Raw genomic sequence first — 25,413 nt, 5'->3', positions numbered from 1 at the left:
TAGTACCTGACTCAAAGTCTGGCTTCAGTTCATGTGTTTTTGAGGCCTCCTTGTTTCCATGGCACACTTGATACAAGCGAGCAATACAATAGGGCCTCTGATATCAACTGCCCATTAATAGCAGGCAACTTGTGCCCACAATCTTCAGGAATGCTGCCAACGCAGAGAGATATTTCTTTTCTTTTCTTCTTAAAGACATCTGAATGTGTTGGAGTACTTAACTACTCTCTTCTTCAGAACTGTAAATTAAATGATTATTTGGCTTCTTGCACCGCAGACCTGAATAATAAAGAAGCGTTTGCTTTGTCAGTGTGCGTGGGAGTATTGGGTGTTAGCGGAATACAAAGGAAAAGATTCACATTTGTCAAGCGGGTGAACTTAAAGCTCTCTTCTTTGTATGGTACCATAGGCAGCGACGCAGGCTTCCTTTCCTCTTTTAAGATATGTGAATGACTCATTACAGTACTACCGGTAGCTGCTGTGAAGTATCCCAAATTCTCCAAACGTAAGTGGAGATGGTGTGATTGCAGGTTTTGATTTATGTCTGACTGCTTTCGATAGCCACTGATACATACGGAGTACACATTTCACGCCCTGGAAGTCTCTTGATTTTTCCAGGGACAGTCCCAGAATGATGAAAGCCATCCTCGCTTCTGATTTGATCCCGGGATGTCCCTATTTTCCTGGCCAGAGCTCAGGGAGGAGGTTGAACGACAGTGGCTGCAGCAGCAAGGGAGCATCACTCTGCCTCTCCATCGCCTCCCCATGGCCACTGCTGCCGGCCTCCTCCCTTGGGCAGCTCGTAATGGGCAAGGCAGAGGAGAGGCTGGAGCAAAGCTTGGTGTGTCCACATCTAAAAAACATTATTAAAGTAAACTTTAATAAGTCACCATTTCAAACCTTAGTTCAACAAATACCTCAAACTTTCAGAGTCCATGAAATATCTGTTTTCTGTCTGGCACCATGAGAAATACTGACTTTTTTGCTGTAATTGAGAATTTTGAAATGCTGTCCTATTAACATATTATTTTTAAATGCTGGCTAGAATTTCTTTCTTTTTCAAAACACTTACTTTTCCAGTGTTTTGAGTATTTTAAATAATACTATTTACAACTGTGTTATTTCTGTAGTCTACCGTATGACTGACTTTTCATTTTTTCCCCAAATTCTTTGTAGGATGTTCCTGAACAAGACAAAACACATTAAACTGCAATGAATCTTTTAAGAACAAACTTTTTTTCTTTTTGCATTCTGTGTGGTTTCTGTGCAACACTCCTGGTCGCTTGTTTTTTTTAAATAGGCAAGACATTGTTTGCTTTACACACACACACACACACACACACACACACACACACACACACACACTAACCCTATAGTCTCCTTTCATACACAAGGCGGGCAAATGGATGGTTGCCTCATTAGAGCAAAAGGAACAGCAACAGCAGCCTCCCTCAACCCCACAGTTCCCCTTTACAGGGGTGGCTTTAGGGCAGTACAAGCAGCGTGGCTGCACTGGGCACTCAGCCAAAGAGGGCACCTTCTCAAAGTCCACTTACCCAGATTTGGGAAGGAGACGTGGGGGCTCAGGCAGGGTCCTAGAAGAGGTCTCCAAGATGCTGCCAGAGCCTCACGCTTCCTTCCCAAACCCTGGCTTAAGCCAGTGCCACGAGGGCTGGGGGGAGGGCATCAAATGACCTCGTACAGAGTGGCATATTGCCAAGGTCTGCCCCCTGCCCTTTAAGCCCAGAACTTGAGACCAACTCTTCCTTTCTCCTTCGCCCACGTAATTATGCACTCTGTGCCTGTCTTCCTTCTTGGGGTCTGCGTCGCCATGACTTAACCCTGCCTCCATCACTCTTCAGAGGAAGAGATCTTAAAATATTCAGGAAGACTATCCATACCCATCCAGGTAGCCTTCTTTCCTTGAGATTGGCCAGTACCTAGCCAATAGGGACACAGTTAATGCATCAAGTGGTTTATTTTAAAATCAAAACCTATGCCCTTAGCCAATCCCCTGCAAGCACTTCAAAATATTTTGCCCAGTTTTCTTTCTGATTGGTGTCTCTGGGCCAATCAGAATTTATTCAGGGCTCTTGTCAGCCAGAATTCTGCAATTCTGAGACAAGGGAGCTTAGCCAAAACACCTTTTTGGAGACTGCTCAGGAAGCAACCGAAAGACTGGGCATGCTGTGTTTACTTTGGTTTAAAGCAAGGGCAAGGAACCATGACAAGAAACAGATAAAAATGGCTGTTGTGACCCCTGGTGCTACCTGCTCCTACCTTTCACCCCCACCAGCTGCGGTAAGCAGCTGCCACCACAAATATAGTGATTGATTGATTTCAAAGGCCTGTATTGAGTTCTCTGAGGAGCTGAAGTAAATGGGAGACCATTTGGGGCATGGCTGGGGTGCGTGTGAGACTTCTTCCTAGAACATTGGATTACCATGGTAGGAAGCAAAGTGAGCTCCTATAATAGCAATAGTTCCAAGCACACCCCTTTACATACTCATGACTGTAACCTGTTCCTATGGGGGGCAATTTAACAGTGCACCATGAACATCGTTGCATTGACCAAAACTTGCCCACGACCTACGATTGCTAGCCCCATCAATAGGGGACTCCATGGAATTATGCTGTGTGCTAGTTTTCCCTTCACATATAAACATTGTTCACAATACAGTGGTACCTCGCTTTTTGAACATAATCTGTTCCGGAAGTCCATTTGAATTCTAAAACATTCGAAAACCAAGGCACTTCCGAGTTTTCGGCATTCGTGTTCCAAAATGTTCGACTTCGGAGGTGTTCGAAAACCGAGGTACCACTGTAGGTATTTTACCAATTTTTAAATAAATAGGACTGTTGTGAAAAATAGGAGCCCTACTTTACCATTATTAATTTTTAACTTAGTTTTTATTTTTATTCATTTTCATCTCTAAGCTGTTTTATTTGTGGCATTGAGCTATATCTTTGTTTAAATAAAAGCCTATGACATGCAACTATTACATAAAAACAAAGCAACAATAAGCACTCAGATAAACGTTTGTGAATACTGTATATTAACCAAAGTTGTTTCAGAGTATCTATACCAAAATGACTACAGTTCCTACTTTACCATTCTTAAGTTAATATTTCATAGTTAAGCTGTAAGTACTCTAGCAATGTTGCCTTTGAATAAATGACTGTGGAAAGCTATTTCTAAATCCAGTAGGTTTTCCTATTGAATGCTTTTGCTTACATGGCTTCTTGACTTTTTTTTTTATAAAAAGCTTTGTGTGTACAAAGAGAGATGAGGGGAAATGCAGCCATTCAGAACATAAAAGGATTTTCCCAGCATGCCGTGGGAAATCTGGCAACCTCTTTGACAGTAATCTGATGTTGTTTGATAGCTAGAAAAACAAGGGCAGTTAAAATTATAATTTTATTGTATACAGAATTTTGCTTGCGATAAATGTTAACATTCACTCTTTCCAGATTTTATTTACAATTTACAATTAAATTCATAGCTGTAAAATTACATCTGCCTCTACAAATCTTTGGTATTCAATGCTGGCATATCAGAAATGTTTGCATAAACAAATGATTGCAACTGGATGCCTTTGAAAACTGGATTTTTCACTTATTGTGAACCAACCTGGCATATGACTGCTGCAGGAAAAATCTATGCCGGCTCCCAGTTATTTTGTCTGCTGGAACACTCCCACACATAAGTAGAGAAAATTCAGCTGGTTTATTAATGTTTTACATGGCTCTCTGGCTAGGCTGTGCTGCTGAAGTCTGCTGCACCTTGTTTGAGCCAAGGGATGAGGCTGCAGAGGGTGGGTAGAGTAAACTAGGAGGTTGGGTCATCATAAGTAGACAATCTACAGTTAATTTACTGTCCATAAAAGCAACACACAAGCCTACACTGCCTGTAGGGAAGTGATTTTCTAATGCCAGTACAGTACCATGTTTTCATCTTATCCTGGATCAGCTCTGGGCATGCCACTCCCATCAAACTTAGCCAAACATTTGCTGTGACTCCTGATTACCCAACACTAAACATTTTTTTTTTTGCGAATGACTAAATATTTACTGAACTGGGGAGCAATTCTTTGGGGCATAGCTGTCAAGTTTTCCCTTTTCTCACGAGGAAGCCTATTCAGCATAAGGGGATTTCCCTTTTAAAAAGGGAGAACTTGACAGCTATGCTTTGGGGTCCCACAAAAGCAAAATTCCAAGGCTATAGTACGCCTATGATGACGCTTCATTGCTACAGACTTCAATAGATCAAAACGGTGCAATTAAATGATGGCTTCTCTGGGATACATTTTTCTTTGAGCTGTTTGCTTTGAAATAGGATTGTCATTGCGCCAATACTTCTTAGCCCACTTACAGTCTCCTGTGAAGGTAGTGGCCTTATTGCACATATGGCTAAGCCATATCTGTTTAAAAAAACTATGGATTAACCACAAATGGTCCCATTGATGGTCAGACTAACTATAGCTTGTTTTGCAGCTGCTTATGCATTTGATGCTTGGTAAGCATCTGGGATTCAGTGGCCAAATGAAGAGTGGTTAAGAGAGGGTGCCGGGTTCACACGTAACACCAAGCTGTAGATAAATCAAGGTTCGTAGGTCAATAACAAACTATAGCTTCAAATTGTTTTTTGTTGGCAACAAACAAGCCAAAGTTAGCTTGCTGGGTTCAGACGATCAAATAAGCCATAGTTTGATAAACCATGACCTAGCAATATGTGCAGAGAAGTGTTTGCTTCAAGTAACGGGTTGATACATTTATTCATTTATTAAATGGCTTTTCATAGTTACATTATGTAATTATTAAAACTAAGCTTAATCAACTGGGTTTTTTTAAGGGTGCTATATTATTTCCTCAAATGTTGTCACGAGGCAAAAATTGTCAGTGAAAGACTGACAATTTAAAAGAAATGTGCGAATATAGGAATGAGAGTGAGGAGTTGACTTCATGAAGTTAATTCTGTATCCCCAATCACCCACACATGCCCATTTCTTCCTTTTCTATTCTCTTTTGAGAACAGTAGGGCCAAGAGTGGGTGTGAAATATGGCAGTGAAAGGTAATGGGGGCAGAGGAAATGGCAATACGGCAGAATTTGTTATTGAAAATGCAAGAATATATCGGGGAGATACAGTATTTCTTATGGCAAGCATTGATAAAATGTGTTGCTTATTGAACAGTGCATAAAATACTGGAACGTGCTTGTCAAATGTGAAGGCTGGGAGCCTTAGGTCATGGAATTTGCTTCTAAAGGCCTCTTTGATTTGCACTGAATTATTTTTATACTGTGTTCTTCAGTGAGAAAGCCGGCCTTGACCCTGAGCTTTTATTCACTTAGCTCTAGAGTGGAAAGCACATAGTAAAATTTATATAAATCAAATATTGTTTCTGGTTAGTCAGTTTTAATCTTGGTGAGCCATTTATTTTCCTATTATGTGTGTTGGTTGGTATTAGGTTTACTAGAACAAATTGCACCAGGGATCTGTATAATTTTCAGAAGCAATAGTAACATCCACAAAATAGGAAAGCTTAAACAGCTAGGATACTTTTCCTGTTTGCTGGTCAATACTTGATTGCACTTCTAGAATTTCAGCCACATATCATCTAGACAACTTTGAGTCTCTTCTGACATCCCCTCATTGTTAGTGAGGGAACCACTGCAATTTTTTGCAGCTCTCTGTTTAAGCCTTGTGAGTTGACGTTGGGTAAGTTATCTCTATAGGACAGTGATGGGGAACCTTTTGAGCTTGGTGTGTCAAAATTCACCAAAAAAACGAGCATAACTTGGGTGGTGTGTCACTTCGAGAAAAAACCCATAATTTCGCGATATTTATAGTTTAAATAACAAAAAGGTATAATTGTAATATATAACTGTATTTAGTCAAACCAAAAAACCCTTATTTATCACAAAGTGCCCAGAGTTGTTGAGCTTTTTGGGGGGAGCTGCTAACCAAAGTTTTGGAGGTTTTTTGGGGGTGTGTGCAAAAGTTGCTTTGCTTTTGGGGGGGATGCCCCAAAGCTGCTGTGCTTTTTGGGGGGGGGGACAGAAATAAATAACGAATAATACCTTCGCTGGAACTAACATGCAGCACCAACATAGTCTGCCAAAGCACCAAAAAACCAGCACAGAATGGATTAAAAAATGAACGCTGTTACACCCAATCAGTCTGCCAAAGCGCCAGGAAAAAACAGCACAGAAAGGGTTAAAAACCCAATCTCTGGATACCAGCAACAGCGGGGACAAGCTGTAGCGGAGACAAGCTCTAGTGGAGACAAGCTGTAGGAGGAGCGGGAGAACAAATGGGGGGGGAACCAACAACAACAGTGCGAATGGGCCGATGGGGCACGTGCCAGCAGTGAGGGCTCTGCGTGTCACGTCTGACATGCGTGTCATAGGTTCGCCATCACTGCTATAGGAAGTATTATTATTTTTTAGAAGCAATGTATTCCTGGGGACAGTATCTCTCTTTGAAGGCATGGGTGTTGCACATAGCTGAGCCTTAAAGGGTGGTAGAACAGGGGTCCCCCAACCTTTTTTGGGCCCAGGGACACGCTGGAAATGTAATAAACTGTTGTCAGCGCCACAATTTAACCATTTGAAAAACTGGCAATCCTTGGAACGCCCCACAAACGAGCAAGAAGCCTGCACACATCCCAAAGCAAATTTAAGTAACAGACTCTCCGAAAGACACCAAAGGCCCCTAATCTAAAATGTAAGCAGAAGCTTCTCCTTTTGGTTACCCCAGAGGAGAGGGGAAGAGGGAGAACAAAAAGCCAGTTAATACCGTATTTTTACATGTATAAGACTAGGTTTTTTTCCCTTTAAAAGAATGTCAAAAATTAGGGGGCGTCTTATACATGGATAGTGCCTAGCGTGGACTGGCGATTGGTTGTTGCCGCAAAAACTAGGGGGCGTCTTATACATGGGGGTGTCTTATAGACGGAAAAATACGGTAATTGGGTTGTTACCACAATACTAATCCATGGTTTAAGTTACATGTGAACCTTCCTAGAATCTTCTCAATCCATTTTGTATTTAAAAATGTATTTAGGAGGGGTTTTTTTTTAAAAAAAAATAATGCTAGTCATTTTGAAGGGTAATGTGATTTTAGCTGTAATGTTCTCATTAATTTGTCCCTGGTGTTTGAGTAATGCGATATCAGAGGCACAGGAACTGCAATCTGTTGAGAGATCAGATGCTTTATTTTGTAATATTGCTTTAGTAATGGGATTATGGATCAGACAGAAAAATGGAAAAATACTATATCTAGTTTCATGCTATTTCCATTTCCATCTTGAATTTAATTAAGTAAAGGTTTTTATGTCTGACAGATAATATGGTTTAGCACAAGTGCACTTGTTACATTTTGGGGTGGCAGAGTTTTAAAAGGTGCAAGGGCACCCATAATTATTGGATTTAGTAAAAGTTATAATAAATCAAGGTTTGATTAAACTGGGTTGAACACAGAAGCACCCTGAATTTTGCACCTACAAAACTCTTGGCACCCAACACTTCCCAGGTGTACTTGCCTTCACAATTATTTGATCTTTGCAAAATGAAAATGACTGGCTTAAGAAATTGAAATATAGGCTGTTGCAGTGTTTGTTTACAATATTTGTATAACATAGTGGTTCTCGAAGCAGCTCACAATAATAAGATGAGATTTATAGGCAGATTATGTTGCCCACGCAAGAACAGATCCGGAATACCATCTGCTGCTGTTGTGCTGTAGTACTGCATGGCTCATGGCTCTGTTCTCTTGAAAAGTTGTGATACGGTGGGCACGTAATAATAATAATCCTGGCCAGCAGTGTTTTCCAGATTCTTCTCCTCAGTCTATCAATTGTAGCTGCTCTCATTGCTAGTGGTTTTTTTGGGGGGGGGGATTTTATAGGTAAATTCAAATAACCGTTTATCAAGAAGTAATATAGCAAGGTGTGGTAAGGTTTTCAAAGCTCTGGCAAGTGATGAGAATTTTACTGCACATCTGCATCTGATTAGAAATTTGGCAAAGCAGTGGAGTTGTTCTCTTCAACTCCTGTATGGCAGGCCATTAGCGACAACCAGCTTAAAAAAGTGGTTTCAAGCACACCATGGAAAATTGATAGCTTATCTCCAGCAAGACAAAGATTGCATACATTTATTGGTATGGGATAAAGCACTCTCTCTCTCTCTCTCTTTCTCTTTCGGTAGGGCTATTCTTCCCCCCCCCTTTTTTTAGAATTACAGAACTAAAATAGCATGTATTTTAAAAGAATATACAGGCAGCCCCCTGTTAACGCTCATTCAATATGTGTGTGCAGGGCCGGCCCTACGGCCAGGCTGGGGGGCGCAGGGCGCCATGGCGCCGGCCCGCCAGGGGGCGCATCGCAGCTTCGCCCGCCGGCCGCTCTTCCGCGCAAAAGCGCCCTCGGCAGTAGCGCTGCGTGCTGAGGCCGCCCGCCCGTCACGCAGCAGCGCCTGCCCACCTGCCCGTCGCGCTGGGAAATGGGGGGGGCGCCGGAGGGATCCGTCGCACCACAGCGCCAGGGCGCCGGAGGTGCTTAAGACGGCCCTGTGTGTGTGACCGCAACACACCGAACCTGGAAATGACACTGAAACATAGACCCACGCTTTTGCTCATTTGTCAGTATTAGTGAAACCATAGTGTGATGGCTCTATAGCCATGTATTCTAATACAGTGGTACCTTGGTTTCTGAATGTAATCCGTTCCGGAAGACTGTTCGAGTTCTGAAACATTCGAAAACCGAGGCGCAAATGGCGGTCTGCAAATTTAATAGAGAAAATTGAGAAAAATAACATATACACTCAGCGGAAGCTGTTAGACTTCCGAAGCGTGTTCGAAAACGGAAGCATTTACTTCTGGGTTTACGGCATGCAAAAACCGAAATGTTGGTCAGCGGAGACATTCAAAAACTGTACCACTGTATGTGGTAAAAGTCAAGGGTCTAATCTAGGCATCCCCAAACTGCCGCCCTCCAGATGTTTTGGCCTACAACTCCCATGATCCCTAGCTAACAGGACCAGTGGTCAGGGATGATGGGAATTGTAGTCCAAAACATCTGGAGGGCCCAAGTTTGGGGATGCCTGGTCTAATCCAATGATAAGGCTTCCCTACATTAACCACCTGGTTACTAAGTTGGTTGTCTCTATGCTCGTCTATAGCAGGTGACACAGAGTGAGAATCTGATTCTTCCAAGCTATTATGGAGTCTCATTGCTATACCTGTCTTAAGGAAATGTTTGTCCTTCCTGCTTTTTCTTCACATTCAGATTTTAAGTGTATGATTTCTATTTCAGATGTTGTTTACCTATTTTATAGTATTTATTCCTTCAAAGTTTTCCTGAGTTTTCAAAGTATTTAATTGGTGTGTGCTGTTAAGTATGCATTTTAATATGTAAATAAAATTTAGGCTCACTTTTTTAATATTAAGAAAATGACTGTTTATTTCTAGGAAGTACTGGACGGAAACGGGAAAATGGGGTGGGGAAACCTCAGGCTGGAATCTTCTTCCAGCCCAAAAGGGGTTGCTGCACTGTAATAGAAAGTTCGTTGTTGCTTATGTAAGAAACTGCAGAGTAAGAAACTCTGAAGTTGCCATGTCTGTGTGTTGGTGTGGTGTGTGTGTGTGTGTGTGTGTGTGTGTGTAATTACATATAATAGTGTAATAGCACGGGTGGCACTGTGGGTTAAACCACAGAGCCTAGGACTTGCCGATCAGAAGGTCGGTGGTTCGAATCCCCACGACGGGGTGAGCTCCCATTGCTCGGTCCCAGCTCCTGCCAACCTAGCAGTTTGAAAGCACGTCAAAGTGCAAGTAGATAAATAGGTACCGCTCGGGCGGGAAGGTAAACGGTGTTTCTGTGTGCTGCTCTGGTTTGCCAGAAGCAGCTCAGTCATGCTGGCCACATGACCCAGAAGCTGTATGCCGGCTCCCTCGGCCAATAACACGAGATGAGCGCCGCAACCCCAGAGTCGGTCATGACTGGACCTAATGGTCAGGGGTCCCTTTACCCTTTATTTAGTGTCCTGTTTAATAGCAACACAATCTTCTTTCTAACCCTTTCCCTCTTTCCTAAAATAACCCCAAAAAGCAGGAGGTGGGAGGATGCTTTATTAACCTTTTGGAAACAATGCCTTTATCAGTATGAATAACCTTTATTCCCGTGTTAAGGTATTGATTAAAGCAGGAAGCAACAACAATAAGCTGCAGCAGTGCAGAGCTAATCAACAGTTAGGGTTGAAGCAACAACGCCAGCTACAGAATACTGTACTGTACTACAAGGCTAGCCATAGTATCCCTGCACTTTTGCACACATTTAAGCAGGGAAATCCCCCCACATTCACAATGTGATTTGTTGAGCATCTGCACTTAACCAGTGACTTGGTCTTATATGTGCTCTGAGACAGAATTGAGATCCTGGGCTGCTACAGTTTCCGAGCCCTAACTTAGGCTCACCGGTGTCTAAATTGAGTTAAACGTACAACTCTCTAACTAGGGAGTGGTCTTTATTTACCAAAATGCCATTACAGCGTAAATGGTATCATGGCCCATAAACACAGAGAGGCAGCAGTTGCCCTGGGATATGAGGAAGCTACCTCCCAGATGCCCATAGCTTTGACTCAAACAAGCAAAACTTGAATCAACATATTTGCCCAGTCCTCCCATCTTTGCCCCACCTTGTCATTAGCCAAGCCATCTGTGTGATACTGACTGATATCACTATTTAAATATTAAGAACAATGAGCCTTGTGGCAGCTTCGAGACTGACAAATTTGTCACGGCATAAGCTTTCATGGAATGCATTTCATTTCGGCAGACACAATGTTGTCTGTCTGAATCCACACAATGGATTTTTACCAAACCACAGGTGTTAATTGTCCTACCAATGCCAGGATGTCTGTGTTCTAATTACTGTTTTTCTGTGATAGGCCATTGTTAATAAGGTTACGGTCACAGCCTGTACTTTTCTGAATTTAATTTCCTTCTGACCTTGCTGTTCACTAACCCACCCCTTCCCCCAATGTATATATGCACCTGCAACTCAGGATGAAGTGGCCTTTAGTTGACAAAACCTAACGTGCTAGCCTACTAAGATGCCACAAGACTTTTCTTGCTTTTGCTGCAAGAGACTAATATGGCTACCCCGCTAAGAAATTTAAATACTGTAATAAATTGGTTGCAACTCCCCCTTCCACACTTCTGCTTAGTATCTGTTGCAGGTAATATTCCTTCGGCAACAAAGCAGTGCGTTGCACAAAAAAATTAATTCTACTGTCATTAATTCTGCAACATACTGGTCGTTGCATATAGTCCTCCCCCCCCCTCTAAATATTAGTCTGGTCCTGACCATAGCTGCCAAGTTTCCCACTGGAAAATGCGGGATCAGCAGCGGCGCGGCACCGGAAGTCGCTCTGCCCGATTTCCGGGAGCCCAGACATGGGCAGAGCGGCACCCAAAATGGAGCCTCCCTGGCAGGTAGGAAATCTGGAGGATTTCTGGGTTTTTTTTTCTATTCGGGATAACAGCGGGAAACGGATTAAAATCCGGGGGTTTCCCGCGAAAAACGGGAGACTTGGCAGCTATGGTCCTGACACCCAAGTGTGAATCTTTAAAACCTGAGGGCAGATATTTTAATGCTTTCCATTTAGCTTTTGCAGTGGCAGGGCCTTCAGTTTTAATGCCTCCAGTCTTGTTCTTAATATATAGCGCCTTTCTCGGCAGTAAGTGGAGTGCACGCATTTAAATTCCAAGCACAACATTTGCTTAGACTTTTGACTGCTCTTTGGCCTCATTCTTCCTTGGCAAGTGCTTAACTAACTGCCTTTCCGTTCACCCAAGGGTGCAAAGAGGTGCAGTGTTGATAAGCTCCTGTGTGCATTTGTCTCATTATCTGCAGACAAGAAAAAAGCCAGCAAATTCCAGCCTTTTAAGAAGTTTTTTGGTAGGAGGAAAAAACGGGAGGCAACCCCAGACCAAGAGGACACCAAGCTGAAACCGAGCAGTTCCTTTGGAAATGTCTGCAATGGACTGTCTTCCGATGAAGAGACAAACAGTGGTCTGAGGTAATGAAACGTGCATTTTGCCATTGCTGCTGCACCTTTTGTCCTGAGCCTGCCTGGAAGAAAAATGGTAGCTATACTGAGAATTCTTGTTTGAATCAAGCATGGCCGTTTTGCATTTTGTCAGCTGTTACTTCAGTGCAGTTATTTTGAAGTACAGTAAGTGCTTCTGTAATTTGATGACTCCCGAGGGACTGGTTTCAGGATTGCAGCTTTTGCATCCCTGTATGCTAAACACTGGATATTATAAGGTGTTTGTTAAAACATTACTATAAAGTTAACTGGCGGACCTATAGCTATGTAGGTGTTTTACAAAGGATAAACTTGGAGATAGTTCCCCTCCCCCACACACACACTGCAGGCACTTCATGCATGAAACCATTTAGACGTTTATACACTGTCTTAAATAAATACATAAATGTTCAGAACATGCGTGAGGAAAGAAATTGTAAGTAATGATGGGTGAGTTTCTCCCCTCACACTTGCTCAATTTGAAATGAGCTCAGGTAGAACAATTTACAGTGGAACCTCGGTTTATGAACACCTCGGTTTATGAATTTTCGGTTTATGAACGCCGCGGACCTATCTGGAACGGATTAATTCACTTTCCATTACTTTTAATGGGAAAGTTCGCTTCAGTTTATGAACGCTTCAGTTTATGAACAGACTTCCGGAACCAATTACACCCATGTTTCAGTTTATGAACGCTTCAGTTTAAGTACTTTGCGGACCCGTCTGGAACGGATTAATCCACTTTCCATTACTTTCAATGGAAAAGTTCGCTTCAGTTTATGAACGGTTACTCCGCGGACCGTCTGGAACGGATTAATCCACTTTCCATTACTTTCAATGGGAAAGTTCGCTTCAGTTTATGAACAGACTTCCGGAACCAATTGTGTTCATAAACCGAGGTACCACTGTATTCCCATCCCTGAAATGGGAAGGAAATCATTCTCTTTTCAAACTCATTCTGAATCTCAGCTCCTTTGCACCTCAGATGTGCAGCAGAATAGGCTTCTTCTATTGCCACCTTCCTCCATTAGAGATGGAAGGATCTGTACATTTTGGTTCTCTTGGGTTCTATTTTTTCCCCAATCTTAAATGCAATTCTCAACATTTCTGCAGGAATTTGTGATTTATTTTACAGTGGTGCCTCGCTTAACGAATGCCCTGCTTAACAAAATTTCCACTTAACGAAAGGATTTTTCGAGCGGAGGTTGCCTCGCTAGACGAATTCGTTTTATGGAAAATTCGTCTAGCGAATCGCAGTTTCCCATAGGAATGCATTGAAATTCAATTAATGCGTTCCTATGGGCAAAAAATTTTTCAAAAAAAATTCAATGCATTCCTATGGGATTCGCTAGACGAATTTTTCGTTATAAGAAAAGACCCGTGGAACGAATTAAATTCGTCTAGCGAGGCACCACTGTATTTAAAAAGTCCTCATGAAAATTATCCAACATTTTAGCGTGACCTCCACCCCTCATAAACTCATTTTCGTATGTAGTTTGGGCTAATGTAGACATTCTTGCAAGCAATATAAGCCTAATATAATGCATTTTTGTAGGATATTTTCTCTGACATATTCATTTAAATGCACATTTTCCCCAGTATATGCATTGCAAAATCCGGGTAAGTGTGAATTTCAAAGGATGCCTGAGTTTCTGTTCTCATATTGTTTAGGAAAGTGTTGATTTGATTTGGGTTTCAAAGCAAACTGAATCGACTTTCTCCCCCCTATTCTCTGCCACAGCCCACTACACTTTCTTATTCGTCCACAGGGTCAGCGATGGTGGACAGAGCACCAGTTTAGCAATGTTTAAGTACCAGGAACCTGACATTTGATTTTCCAGGTCTCCTGACATTCCTAGTGTGGTGGCAAAAGTAATGGGAACTGTGTTTCTAAGGGTTCCTGGAACATTGGGTCTAACAGAGCCCTTCTGGTTCCTGATGCCACCAATATCAATATCAAATAAATTTAGATGGTATAAAGAAGTACTGTGGGTCGAGAAGGCTGAGAAAGTGGCTTATCTGAGCAGGCCCAAACTTTGGAGGATCTGGGGTCTGAATTGGAATTAATGTAGTGATTTCCATACTGAGGAATGTTTGTTTCATATCTCCTAGTTACAGAGGATTTAGGCATTCATTTTTTATTATTATTAAAAGCAAGGGTACTTGATGCTTAACTTTGAAGTGGCTGGCTGCCAAATCTGCTTGCGGGAACTCTCAGCTTGATGCATCCACCATGTTGACTGGGAGCCATACAAAGCCTATTGAATCTGTGAATTCAAAATTAATAATCTAACAGAACTATTTAACAAATTGCTTTTCTCCTTATTTCTAAGTATAACATTAAGCCTAATATTGTACATGCTATTTATCTGGAGCTACACATTTCCCCTTTCTTGCCTTTCTTCTCATTATATAGTTCTATTTGGCACTCAGGTGGTTTTAATGATTTGTCACAATTGTATTCTGCATTTCTGAGTGCAGCATGTCTGAAACTTATCTCTCTTTATGCTCCCAGCCATCCTATGAGATAGGTTAGGGAGAATAACTTGACACTTGACCACCAAATGAGGCTCATGGCTGAGAGGGGATTCGCATTCAGATCTATGCAGTCCAAGTCTAACATTCTAATCCAATGGTATGGAGTCTGTGGCCCTCCCTGATCTTATTGGACTCTACTTCCATCAGCCCCAGCCATTGTGATCAAGGATGATAGAAGTTGGAGTCCAACAACATCTGGAATACGTTCTCCATCCTGGCTCCAACCAGTTATATCTCAGAGGGTTTGGACATATCTGCAATAATCCAGATATGAGCTGACTCCAATCTTGCCTCTGAAAATACAAAAGAGATTATAAACACATTTTTTTCCTGCAGGCAAGTATCTTATTTTCTCAAATCTAGCATTTCTGGAAGGCACTGATGCAGAATGTATGATATCATTAAAAAGTTACAGCCTTTTTTTTATTATAACATAATTTTTTTTGCATAAGGAAGGATATTTCCAACTGTGAAATTGGGTTGCATAAACTATTCCTCATCCCACAGTATGTTTGTAAAGTAAAAAAAATTCCTTCAGTAGCACCTTAAAGACCAACTAAGTTTTTATTTTGGTATGAGCTTTCGTGTGCATGCACACTTCTTCAGATATGTTTGTAAAGGTTGAAGCTGCAATAAATAATCTCCAGCTGCTCTCTTGATCACTGATGCTGGGAAGTGATTCACCAGTTAGGCCAAGGTAGTCAATGAAGGAACCAGCAGTGATAATGGCAAATGCATAACTCAAACACTACAAGCATAGAAAATGGTGAAATTACAGGTGCCACTTAACATGATTGAGAATACATTTTGGTATATTTTTGTGGCCTCTCAACATTTTTTTTGCCTGTTTGCTTCATGCAATGAGACTAATATATGAGATAGATATGATATTGCCAACCTTCATTTCTTGTTTATTTCTTGGAGTGCATACTTCTTCCCTTTAGCATCTTGCATTGCATGGTTCTCGTGGTAGTTAAGCCTCTTGCAGATAGTGCATGTTTCAGCTCTGGTGTGCATTGTGGGCCCAAGGCGCAGTGGAGCCGTGGCTGGCGAGCCCCAGGTCAGATTTCAATAAACATAGGACAAGCACTGGGGATTTAAACAAGCCAAAACCATATCGATTTCAGAAATTTTGGTGCAAACATTGCACCTGAATCAACCAACCCAACTGCTGGTTGATTTTCTTGCCATGGTTAACCAAGGCGTATAGATCACCCTATGGAACACACCAAATCAGGGTGACCCTGTCCGAGATCACCTGGGTGGAGCTATGGCCTGTCAGGCCCCTTCTGGGCATCTGGACAGAAGCACCTCCACCCTGGATGCTTTCAATGGGACACCCTGATTCCCTGGACTGGCAGGATTCCAACTGTGCCGCCTAACCGGACAAAGCTTACTTTTATGTCCAGAGAGCAAACAAGGGTGAAGCCAGGGGGCAAGGGCTGCACTCAGATCCATTCACCAAGCCACACCCCCAAGCTCACCCTCGATTGGCTAGAATTGTGGGCGAGCTCTCAGAAATCATTGGGGTTCATGGGAGGAGGAAATGACGTCCTCCCCTGGTTGCTCTGGTCTTGGGTGGACGTTTGTTGTCACGACTCAGGCTGAACTGCAGCTGTCGCCACCCCACAGACAGAGGCAAGCAGCCATTCCACCACAGTAATTCACAGTCAAATTTCTGATAAAAACACCAATGTGAGCTCAGCCTTGGATGCAGTGATCGTAAGTATCTGAAGAGTCACTCACATGTATCATGGCAACTGTTGTCATAGTATTATCATGTCGTTTTTAGTAAAAGGATTGTTAACACAGTAGGACCTTGCTCTAAGCAATTCTTTATTCATTGTCAGGATTTTTTTTAATGCACCCCAATAATTTGGCACCCCAAAAGTGATATTTTGAAATTATTTTCTCTGGAGCTGGTAAAAACAAGAAGGCATATGGGTGCGAGCACACTGCAGAATGTTACTCGCATTCTTTTCCATTTCCTTGTTATTCCTTGCTATTTGCGAATGCCTCAATAAGGGAGTGGGAGGCAGGTTTCTACACTCCTAAAAATATGTGGCAGCTTGAGGTTTCCAAAAGATGATAATGGTCTTAGAACTGTGCAAGGATGCAATATAGATAAATCGCTATACTTGGAAATGTATTCTTTTCACTGCAGGTGAACCATAAACATACTCGCATGTAGAAATATCCGTCAGGATATGTAGCGGATACAGCCATAAAGTATCATAAGAGGAAAGGACATAATCATAGAATCGTGGAATGATTAAAGATGGAATGTATCTAGAATGGACTGGAGAATTAAGTGTGTAGAAGAGCAAATGATTTTTGTCATCTTCTCTCAACTAGACACAAACCAACCAACCACAAACCAAGTTCTCCCCTCGTTTCATGTTGAGTTTTTTTGGTTTTTTATTTGAGCAGTTTTTGTTTTGTTTTGTAAGCCACTTTGAGTCTAATTTTTTAAAGATTGACGGGTTACACATTTTAAAATAAATATTTATAACATTGGCCACCTGTGTATAGTATCATTGGTTGTTCAGAGATATAATACTCTCCAGACATTACCCCATGTAGTTTAAAAACTCATTAGGCACTGCTGCCACCAGATTTACCTGCTGGAATGGTGCCACAGATCTCTAATTAAACCGATAAAGTGAATTTTCCTATGTTATAACTGTACTTCTGGCCTCTATTAATGCTCCTTAAAGGTAAAGGTACCCCTGACCATTAGGTCCAGTTGCTGACGACTCTGGGGTTGCGGCACACATCTCGCTCTATAGGCCAAGGGAGCCGACAGCTTCCGGGTCATGTGGCCAGCATGAATAAGCTGCTTCTGGCAAACCAGAGCAGCGCACAGAAACACTCTTTACCTTCCCGCCAGAGCGGTACCTATTTATCTACTTGTACTTTGATGTGCTTTCGAACTGCTAGGTGGGCAGGAGCTGGGACTGAACAGCGGGAGCTCGCCCCACTGCGGGGATTCGAACCGCCAACCTTCTGATCGGCAAGCCCTAGGCTCTGTGGTTTAGACCACTGTGCCACCTGCGTCCCTGATAGTGCTCCTTACTTTTATGTAATACTTGCACACTAGATCAGTGTACTAGTGTTGCAGGCAGTGGGTCAGATGTTGATGCTTTTCTTTACAAATAGATCAGGAAGCGCTACTATGAAGTCTATAATTGGAACTTGTGATTCAGATAAGTCACTTGTAGAACTGCACACACAACCAGAATTTTCTTTGACATCTCCACCGCTGCAAGAAAGGCAGCCAAAAAGACAAGCCGCTTTTAAGCCAAATAGCGGATTGACTGTTTAGCTGTTTGAAGAACTGTGGAGAAAACTTCAAAGAAAGTTTTAGCACTGTCAGGCAATTCTCCGCACACAGCTTTTTTGGGGGGTGGGGGTGGGAGGGAGGACGAAAGCTTATGCCTTAAAAAACTAGTTAGTCTTTAAGGTGCCGCAATATTCTTTGTTGTTCTTGCTGCAACAGACTGTCATGGCTACCCCCTCTGGAATCTGATACGATATTAATAAATTATGTCTAAATTATTGTCCCATCTGTTTTCAAATTGAGATTCTTTAGATGTAGATAGGGTTTCTAAAACGAAGTCCTGTACATGCATGAATGGTGCAATATCATGTACTAAAATGCATTGTGTTGTCTTTATTGACACATAGCATTTTACTCCCTTGTGTCTTGAATTCTCTGCAATTCTGAGTTATTCTCAACACTGAGTATGATCCTAGTGAAGTTAAGCACTTTTAAGGCTTGTTGATTCTAGTGGCAGAACTAGGCAAGTGCTTAAACCTCTCCTGCTGAAATAAATAAGACATCAACATGTTTTACATTGGCTTGATTATGCTCAATGGCTGGGAGACTTCAGCAGTAAACAATTATTTAGTGTCTCAAGCAGAAACTGTCAAGCTTTATGAAGGTGTCCAGTGCTTCTTGTAGCTCTCAAAAATTGTGATAACATGATGTACTGAACTATTTTAAAGCTTACTAGCCAAGTCCAGCTCAAGAGAGTTATTAACTCTGTGGACAACTAGTACAACTACAGTGGTACCTCTACTTACGAATTTAATGCGTTCCGAACACACATTTGTAAGTAAAAAAAAAATGTAAGTCGAATCCCATAGGAATGCATTGGGAGAAAAAATTCGTAAGTCGAAGCAACCCTATCTAAAAATTCGTAAGTAGAAAAAATCCTATCTAAACAGCATCCAAGATGGCCGACGGAGCTCCATTCGTAAGTAGAAACATTCGTAACTAGAGTTATTCGTAAGTAGAGGTACCACTGTAGCTGCATTTTATATTATATATAATGCTTTGCTTCTGCTTTGATTTATATTTAGAGAAAAAATGATTCAGTCAATTTGCATTTGTTCCAAAGGCTCTTATTCATGGTTTACTAAGTTTTCAAAGACAAAAGCTTTTCATATCGTAATGATATAACAGCAAGAATAAATTTTCATCTCTCCTATAACTGGGAATTGGAAAGCAAAGCCTTTGAAATCTACATTCCCGTTGACGTTTGCTCTGTTTTGCTTCATAATTTCATTTCAAGGAAATCAAGCATTTGAAATGCAAATGGTAAATTGCCCTAGATTATATATATATTACCACTCATGCGGATTAATGTGAGACTAGTGGTGCAGGACAACATATGGCTGATTCACACATCCTATATACAGTCTCTTTGGGAGTAAGCGGAGCTGATGGGCATGGCTCTGCTTGCTTTGAGCAACCATGTGTCTGCTCAGCTGCCATGATTTCAGCAATGTCAGTAGATTGAACAATTCCATTGCCAGCACAGACCTTGTGAGTGTAGAGGCATTGGATCATATTAACAGTCCATAAACTGATATTAGAATGAGTATACAATGGCATGTGGAATGGATTTTGAGCGATCAAAATCGAAATTAAAACTTTTTAATTCAAGAAACTGCCTCACGGATAGACTTTTTATTTTGGACAAAACAAATTCCGGATCGACCTGAGCTTATTTATTAGTCTCTGTATTTAAAACTGAAGTCCTAACTAACTGATGTTCATCAATTTCAGTGGGTTCTGAGTATAATCTAGTCAGCTACCATCACATGTGCCTAAAAACTAGTATGCAGTAATTCCTTGTAAGACCGTGTATATTTTTTGTGCCAAGATTTGTATACAGCAGACATATATCGTGCTCATTGGCCTTTTCCATATTCACCAAATGGTACTTGTGGAAAATGTAAGCTGTGGAAGAAAAGTTGTGAATAGAGTGCAAATTAAATATTTTACCTCCCCACCTTGAACCTTCAAAACCAGTTAGGACACAGTTTTAAATACATACATATATTAATTTGGGGGAGCAGTGCAATGAGAAATGGCAGGGATGCTTTTACAAAATAAAATCTTCTATGTGTTATGCTTCAGGTCTTCCAATCATAGTATGGGAACACGGGCCTTTTCCCATGAGAGTATTTTTATACCTGATGGGCGAACAGAGAGTGAAGAGTCTCTTCAAGCAATGTCACAAGAAAACATCCTAGGCAAAGTCAAAACCCTTCAGGTAAGAATTAGGAAGCAACGTGACTACAGGTGTTACAGTTCAAACTCTTTTAATTTTTCTTGTTTCAACATTTTCCTTCCTTCTGCTGATCCTATTGCTATGCAAAATGTCACACTGTTAGGGAAGTGGGTTCATTCTAAGTGTGTGTATTTGCAATTTACAGTTTCTGGCAGCGTTCTCCATAACCCTCCATAACCCTGCAGCATGAAGGCCACAGATAAAATTAGGTGAAGCACTGACCACGTGTTCAATTACCGTTGTTTGTGCTACATGAGGTCTGCACAACTTAGAACCCACTAAACTGAACACAATCGAAAGTTAAATCTTGATTAAATCAGGATTGAATAATTAACAGTTATCTGATGTAATGATAAAATATAAACCAACGCCCAAGACAGCCTTAAAATGTACTCCCATCTCCAGAGGACAAAGGATCTGTTAGGGAGATAGGAAGATAGGAAGACTTTTTATTTTACTTCTTTTTAAAAAAAGATTGCTTAACCTTCCCGATTTAAGGTATTTATGCATGCATGCATGCAGCATGTCTTTGAAACCACCTGTTGGCAGTCCATGGCAAGCAGTAAAAAGGCTTGTTATGCATCTGTCAAGTCCCAATGCATGAGTGGTGATGAGTTCCATCCAGTCACAAGATGTCAATTAACTAAGAAAAAAAATGATTAAAATCAGCACAAGCAAATGGAAGAGCTTTCCCTGGGCTGTAGATTTGTGTGTGTATCTGAATGTGAAAATCTCCCTGAAAATAGAAAACTCCTCCCTGATATGCTCTGCAGGGTTTGCAGTGAGAAGGAGATACGCAGGCAAAAAGTCTGTTCTGCTGGTGGATAGGGCCACAGGAAGGAAAGCAGGTTGGAAGGGGTCCACGGTTGGAACAAGGTTGGGAAACACTGATTTAGAACATTTAGGTTTAGTGCTTGGTTTCTGGCTCTCAGGAGATATTGAAAGAGAGCTGACAGAAATTTATTAATGAGAACATTTAATAGGACCTCATAAAAGAAAGTTCCCCCAAGAGCTTGGCTAAATGCAAATACAGTATTAAGACAACTGTAGGTCCCACCTAATATATCCCACCTAATATATGTCAGTCAGAACAAAATACATGATAAAATCAAATAAAAATGCCACGCCTAGAGGCATTTTGTTATTTCACTTCAAATACTTGCAGATTACGAAAGGTCCCCCCGCACCAGTGCATTGTAGATGAACATATACAGCTTCCTTTGACACATAACATTTCTATCAGCAGCTCCATTCATAAGCCTTTATCAATATTTGCAGCAGCTTGTGAATGGGGAAACATCACAATACCCATGCTATAAGAAGGCATCTTTATTTAGAGGCGTAGGCCAGCCTGTCGGAACAGACATAGGATGGGTAAAATAGTGTTGCAGTTATAAAAGATGACAAATGGATCTTCCAAAGGCTCATAGTCTGAAAGGTATGAAGGAACAGTGGGAAGGAAACTGCACAAGTAGAAATGTTGCAGGCTTGATGTTCCAAATGTTAGCAGGATGAAGGAAGAGTAAGAGACAAGGGGTTAAATGGGCCTCTTGCCAAAAGCCGGAATTTAAGGAATCTGTGGAAGAGAACAAAGGCATGGTTAATGGATACATATGAGCCACAGAGTGTAATAATGAGGCAGCAAGATAATAGTTCTTCATAAGCACAAGTAATTTGATGTCTATTTGAACATCAGTGCCTTGATGCCCTGGCTGCATTATGTGAAATACGACAGAAGAATGATGTAAAATCTCTAGCACAGTCTGTGCCCTTGGATGCCTAAAGGTTTCCTTAGGTAGGGAAACTGGGCTGCATTCTCTCTGGTGCCGTCAGCAACAGCTAGTTCCCTTGGAGATCTTCCTATCCTTTGGGAAAGTTAGAGCTGTTTGCACGTTATGCTGCACACATGTACAGACATTTGTGTGGTGAATTTGAAAGCCAGCACATGGATTCAACTCAGTAATTTGGAGTACAGATTGGGTGCACGCATGTAGAAGCGGTCAGGATCATTGTGTTGTGGATATTGCAGCCAGCAGATGACACAGAATCATAGAATTGTAGACCAAACCCCTGCAATACAGGAATCATTTGAAGGCAGCCCTGTTTAGGGGGGCTTTTAATGTTTAATAGTTTACTTTTCTGTTGGAAGCTGCCCAGAGTGGCTGGGGAGATGAGCAGGGTATAAATAATAAATTATTATTATTATTATTATTATTATTATTATTATTATCTCAACTAAAGCATCCATGACAGGTGGCCATCCAACCTCTGCTTAAAATTATCCAAGGAAGGAGTCCAGCACCTTCCAAAGGAGCCTGTTCCACTGTCAAACAGCTCATACTGTCAGAAAGTTCTTCCTGATGTTAATTTGGAATCTCCGTTCTTGTAACTTGAATCCATTGGTTTGAGTCCTACCTTCTGGTGTAGGGGAAAAAAACAGTTTTCTCCATCTTCCATGTGACAGCCCTTAAGATATTTGAAGATGGTGCTTAACCCCTCCCTCCAACTTTCACAGAAAATAGTAGGTGGGGCTGAATGGTGATTAAATACAGAATCTAGAGTCCATGAGTAAGATAAAATCTAAAATGCTATTCAAATAAATCTCATGGTAGTGTTGATTTTTTGCTTTTAAAACATTCTACTGCTTTGTCTAAAAAGGTTTTTTTTTAATGGAGTCTTCTGATCTTTCTGAGCTTAATTTCAATGGTTTATTCGTTTCTTCTGAGATACAATATGAAACCTTGACCAAAGCCACATAGCAAATGAGTCATAGTTCTGTTTCATATACAGTAGATATCTATCTTCTTTAGTATCTTTTATCTCTCCCCTGTTGGAAAGAATACCTCTATTTTGAAAACCTCTGTCTGGATTTGACAATCTCATATTTATTTTAAAAAATCAGCATGTATCCTTTTCTTTGAGCGTGCGTCTCCTGTAGATTTTCACACATTAGATGACAGGCAGAGAGACAAAACCTTGTGGCAAATTTCCCTGTAATTTACAAAATAAAAATTAACAGTCTCCTCTCTCCTAGCCGAGTATGATTCATCCAGCTATTTCAAGAAAGAAAGGCTAAATTTTCCATTTGCCCATTCCAAATACCTTTTAAAGAGTTTACTTTTCACATGAAATGTATGTCCATTTATTCAGCCCTTTGGTGCCAATCAGAGAAGTGCTACCTTTCTTCAAAGAGGGGCGGGGCGGGGGTGTACATTTCGGTGCACAATGGCAGTGAGGCCTGTGAGTTGCAAGTGTTGCTTACAGAGCTGTCTGTAGGTAGAATCCACTGGTTGGCACCTGTCTTCCGTAGTGCTTTTTTCGAGGGGACGCATACCCCTAAACATTTTGTGAATCTTTGTACTTTTATCTATTTACTGTATTCATTTTTTTCCTGATTTGAACTATAAAATTGGTGATTTTCTTGAGTCAAAATGGGAGTACCCCTAAAAATTCCCTCCCAATGTCTCAATAAATGAAACTGATCTGTAAAAATGTTATGAGAGACATTGCACATATTTCTGTAAACCAAGAAAATCCTTAATAAATATTCTTCTAAAAAAAAGAAGGAAAAAAGTACTGGCCTTAAGTCATTTTATAGCACAATGACTGCTCCACACATCAATTGGGGGTGTGTGTGTGTGACTTTTGCATGGATGCACGCAGCCCCCTGGTCCCATAGGGCGACTCCCTGGTAGTTCGGGGCTGGCATCGCCTCCCCAGGTAGTATGCCAGGGGTCTCCGCCTACCCAAGCCCAGCGTCCAATCCTGCCTGGGGAGGTGTTGCCAGGGGATAGCCAGGTAAGGGGAGGGACTGTCCGGCTCACACCAAGAGAATTTGAATCTTACCTCCAAGCACCAGTTGGTTCCGGAGCTTCTCCCACCCTCCACACCCTCATTCAAGTTTCTTTTGCAGGTTAACCTTTTCTCCACAGGTACACAGGCGCTGCTACGTCAAGGCCGCTGTTGAAGGGTCGGAAAGGAATTTTCCTGCATTGGCAGGTTTCGCCTTTCCCGTAGCAATACGTCACAACTTTGGCGGTGTCAGGCCTTGGGCGGAATTCTTTGGCGATTTTCCTAGAGGGAGGGGCGTGAGGCGGAGACCTCACCCCATTTGCGGCAACAAGAGCAGGGTATTGGGGGAAGCCTAGACCAATACCATGCCAATAGGCGTCATCACTTCCCCCTTCCAGCAGCGAACGGGGCAGGTTCTCTCTGCTTGAACATATGTTCTCCAGAGCCAGCCCCAACCCCCATACATGTGGATAACCCGGAAGCCTCCCAGAACCCCGGCTGGGGACTGGGAAGGATAACGCCCAATGCATGAGCCAAGGTCTCCCTACATCTGAATATTAATAAAGTTGTGGCCAATTTTAATCCCCTAGCACATTGTCATGCGTCTTTATTCCGCTCAGCAGGTCGCCAGGGGTGTTGAGGGACTCCGCCTGTCCACGCAATTGCTGCTAGACCAAATATGTGGCAGAAAAAGGAGTGAAGCTGCTGAGGGGAAAATATATTCTCAAGCACTGGAAGTGCTCCATCATTAAGTTACAGTGCCTGCTGTGGCTGTAGAGACTGATATGGGAGAGACAGGTTCTGTTGCAGTTGTGGCAGATCCAGGCGTTTGCTGGTGCTGATGCAGGTGTACTGTGGCGTTTCGTCTTCTTCCTTCGCTCCTCCCAGCAGTCATTCCTACTCTGGAATCCACTAATCCACACATTATTTATAGCAGAAGTATAGAAATAATACTTGCAGGCCACTCACACGCTATCTTTCTTCATTTCTGTGTAACGTATTATTCAGTTCTAAAGACTTTGCTAGGTATAATAATAATAATAATAATAATAATAATAATAATAATAATAATAATAATTTTATTGTTTATACCTTGCCCCATCTAGCTGGGTTTCCCAGTTCTTAATCTCCTTGACATCTGAAGGGAGAACAGGGTGGGTGCCACTACCGGGAAGGCCCTCTGCCTGATTCCCTGTAACTTGGAGGAGGATCTCAGTGTCTGGGCTGAGCAATGGGGGTGGAGATGCTCTTTCAGGTATACTGGGATGAGGCTGTTGAGCAGCAAGGGAAGAATTAAATGGAACACTCCTGAACAGTATAGCCAATAAGGAAAAAAGCAAAGGAGAGCTGGTGTTGGGGTGGTGGCAGGATATAACTAAAGGTTGATAGCAAGGAGTATAACTTTAGGATAT

The 25,413-nt window shown here is 41.8% G+C and overlaps 1 protein-coding gene across 7 annotated transcripts in view; it reads left to right on the top strand.

Annotated features, from left to right (window-relative positions):
* CRACD (capping protein inhibiting regulator of actin dynamics) overlaps positions 1-25,413 on the top strand; it is a 119,488-nt gene that overhangs the window by 49,866 nt on the left and 44,209 nt on the right. For 3 of the 7 annotated variants that reach the window (XM_088660927.1, XM_088660926.1, XM_088660928.1), the window contains exons 1-3: positions 11,093-11,237; positions 11,915-12,080; positions 20,056-20,191. In XM_088660927.1, coding sequence (XP_088517053.1) covers positions 11,153-11,237; positions 11,915-12,080; positions 20,056-20,191 — 387 coding nt within the window. In that variant the 5' untranslated portion in view covers positions 11,093-11,152. Of the gene's footprint in view, positions 1-11,090; positions 11,494-11,914; positions 12,081-20,055; positions 20,192-25,413 lie in introns of those variants that run through there. The other 4 variants (XM_088660930.1, XM_088660929.1, XM_088660931.1 and 1 more) reach the window with 3 other exon arrangements.

Source organism: Zootoca vivipara, chromosome Z1 (assembly GCF_965207765.1).
Source record: "Zootoca vivipara chromosome Z1, rZooViv2.hap1.1, whole genome shotgun sequence".
Lineage (NCBI taxonomy): Eukaryota > Metazoa > Chordata > Lepidosauria > Squamata > Lacertidae > Zootoca > Zootoca vivipara.
The sequence above is the reverse complement of the archived record's forward strand: the minus strand, read 5'-3'. Positions and strand labels throughout refer to the sequence as shown.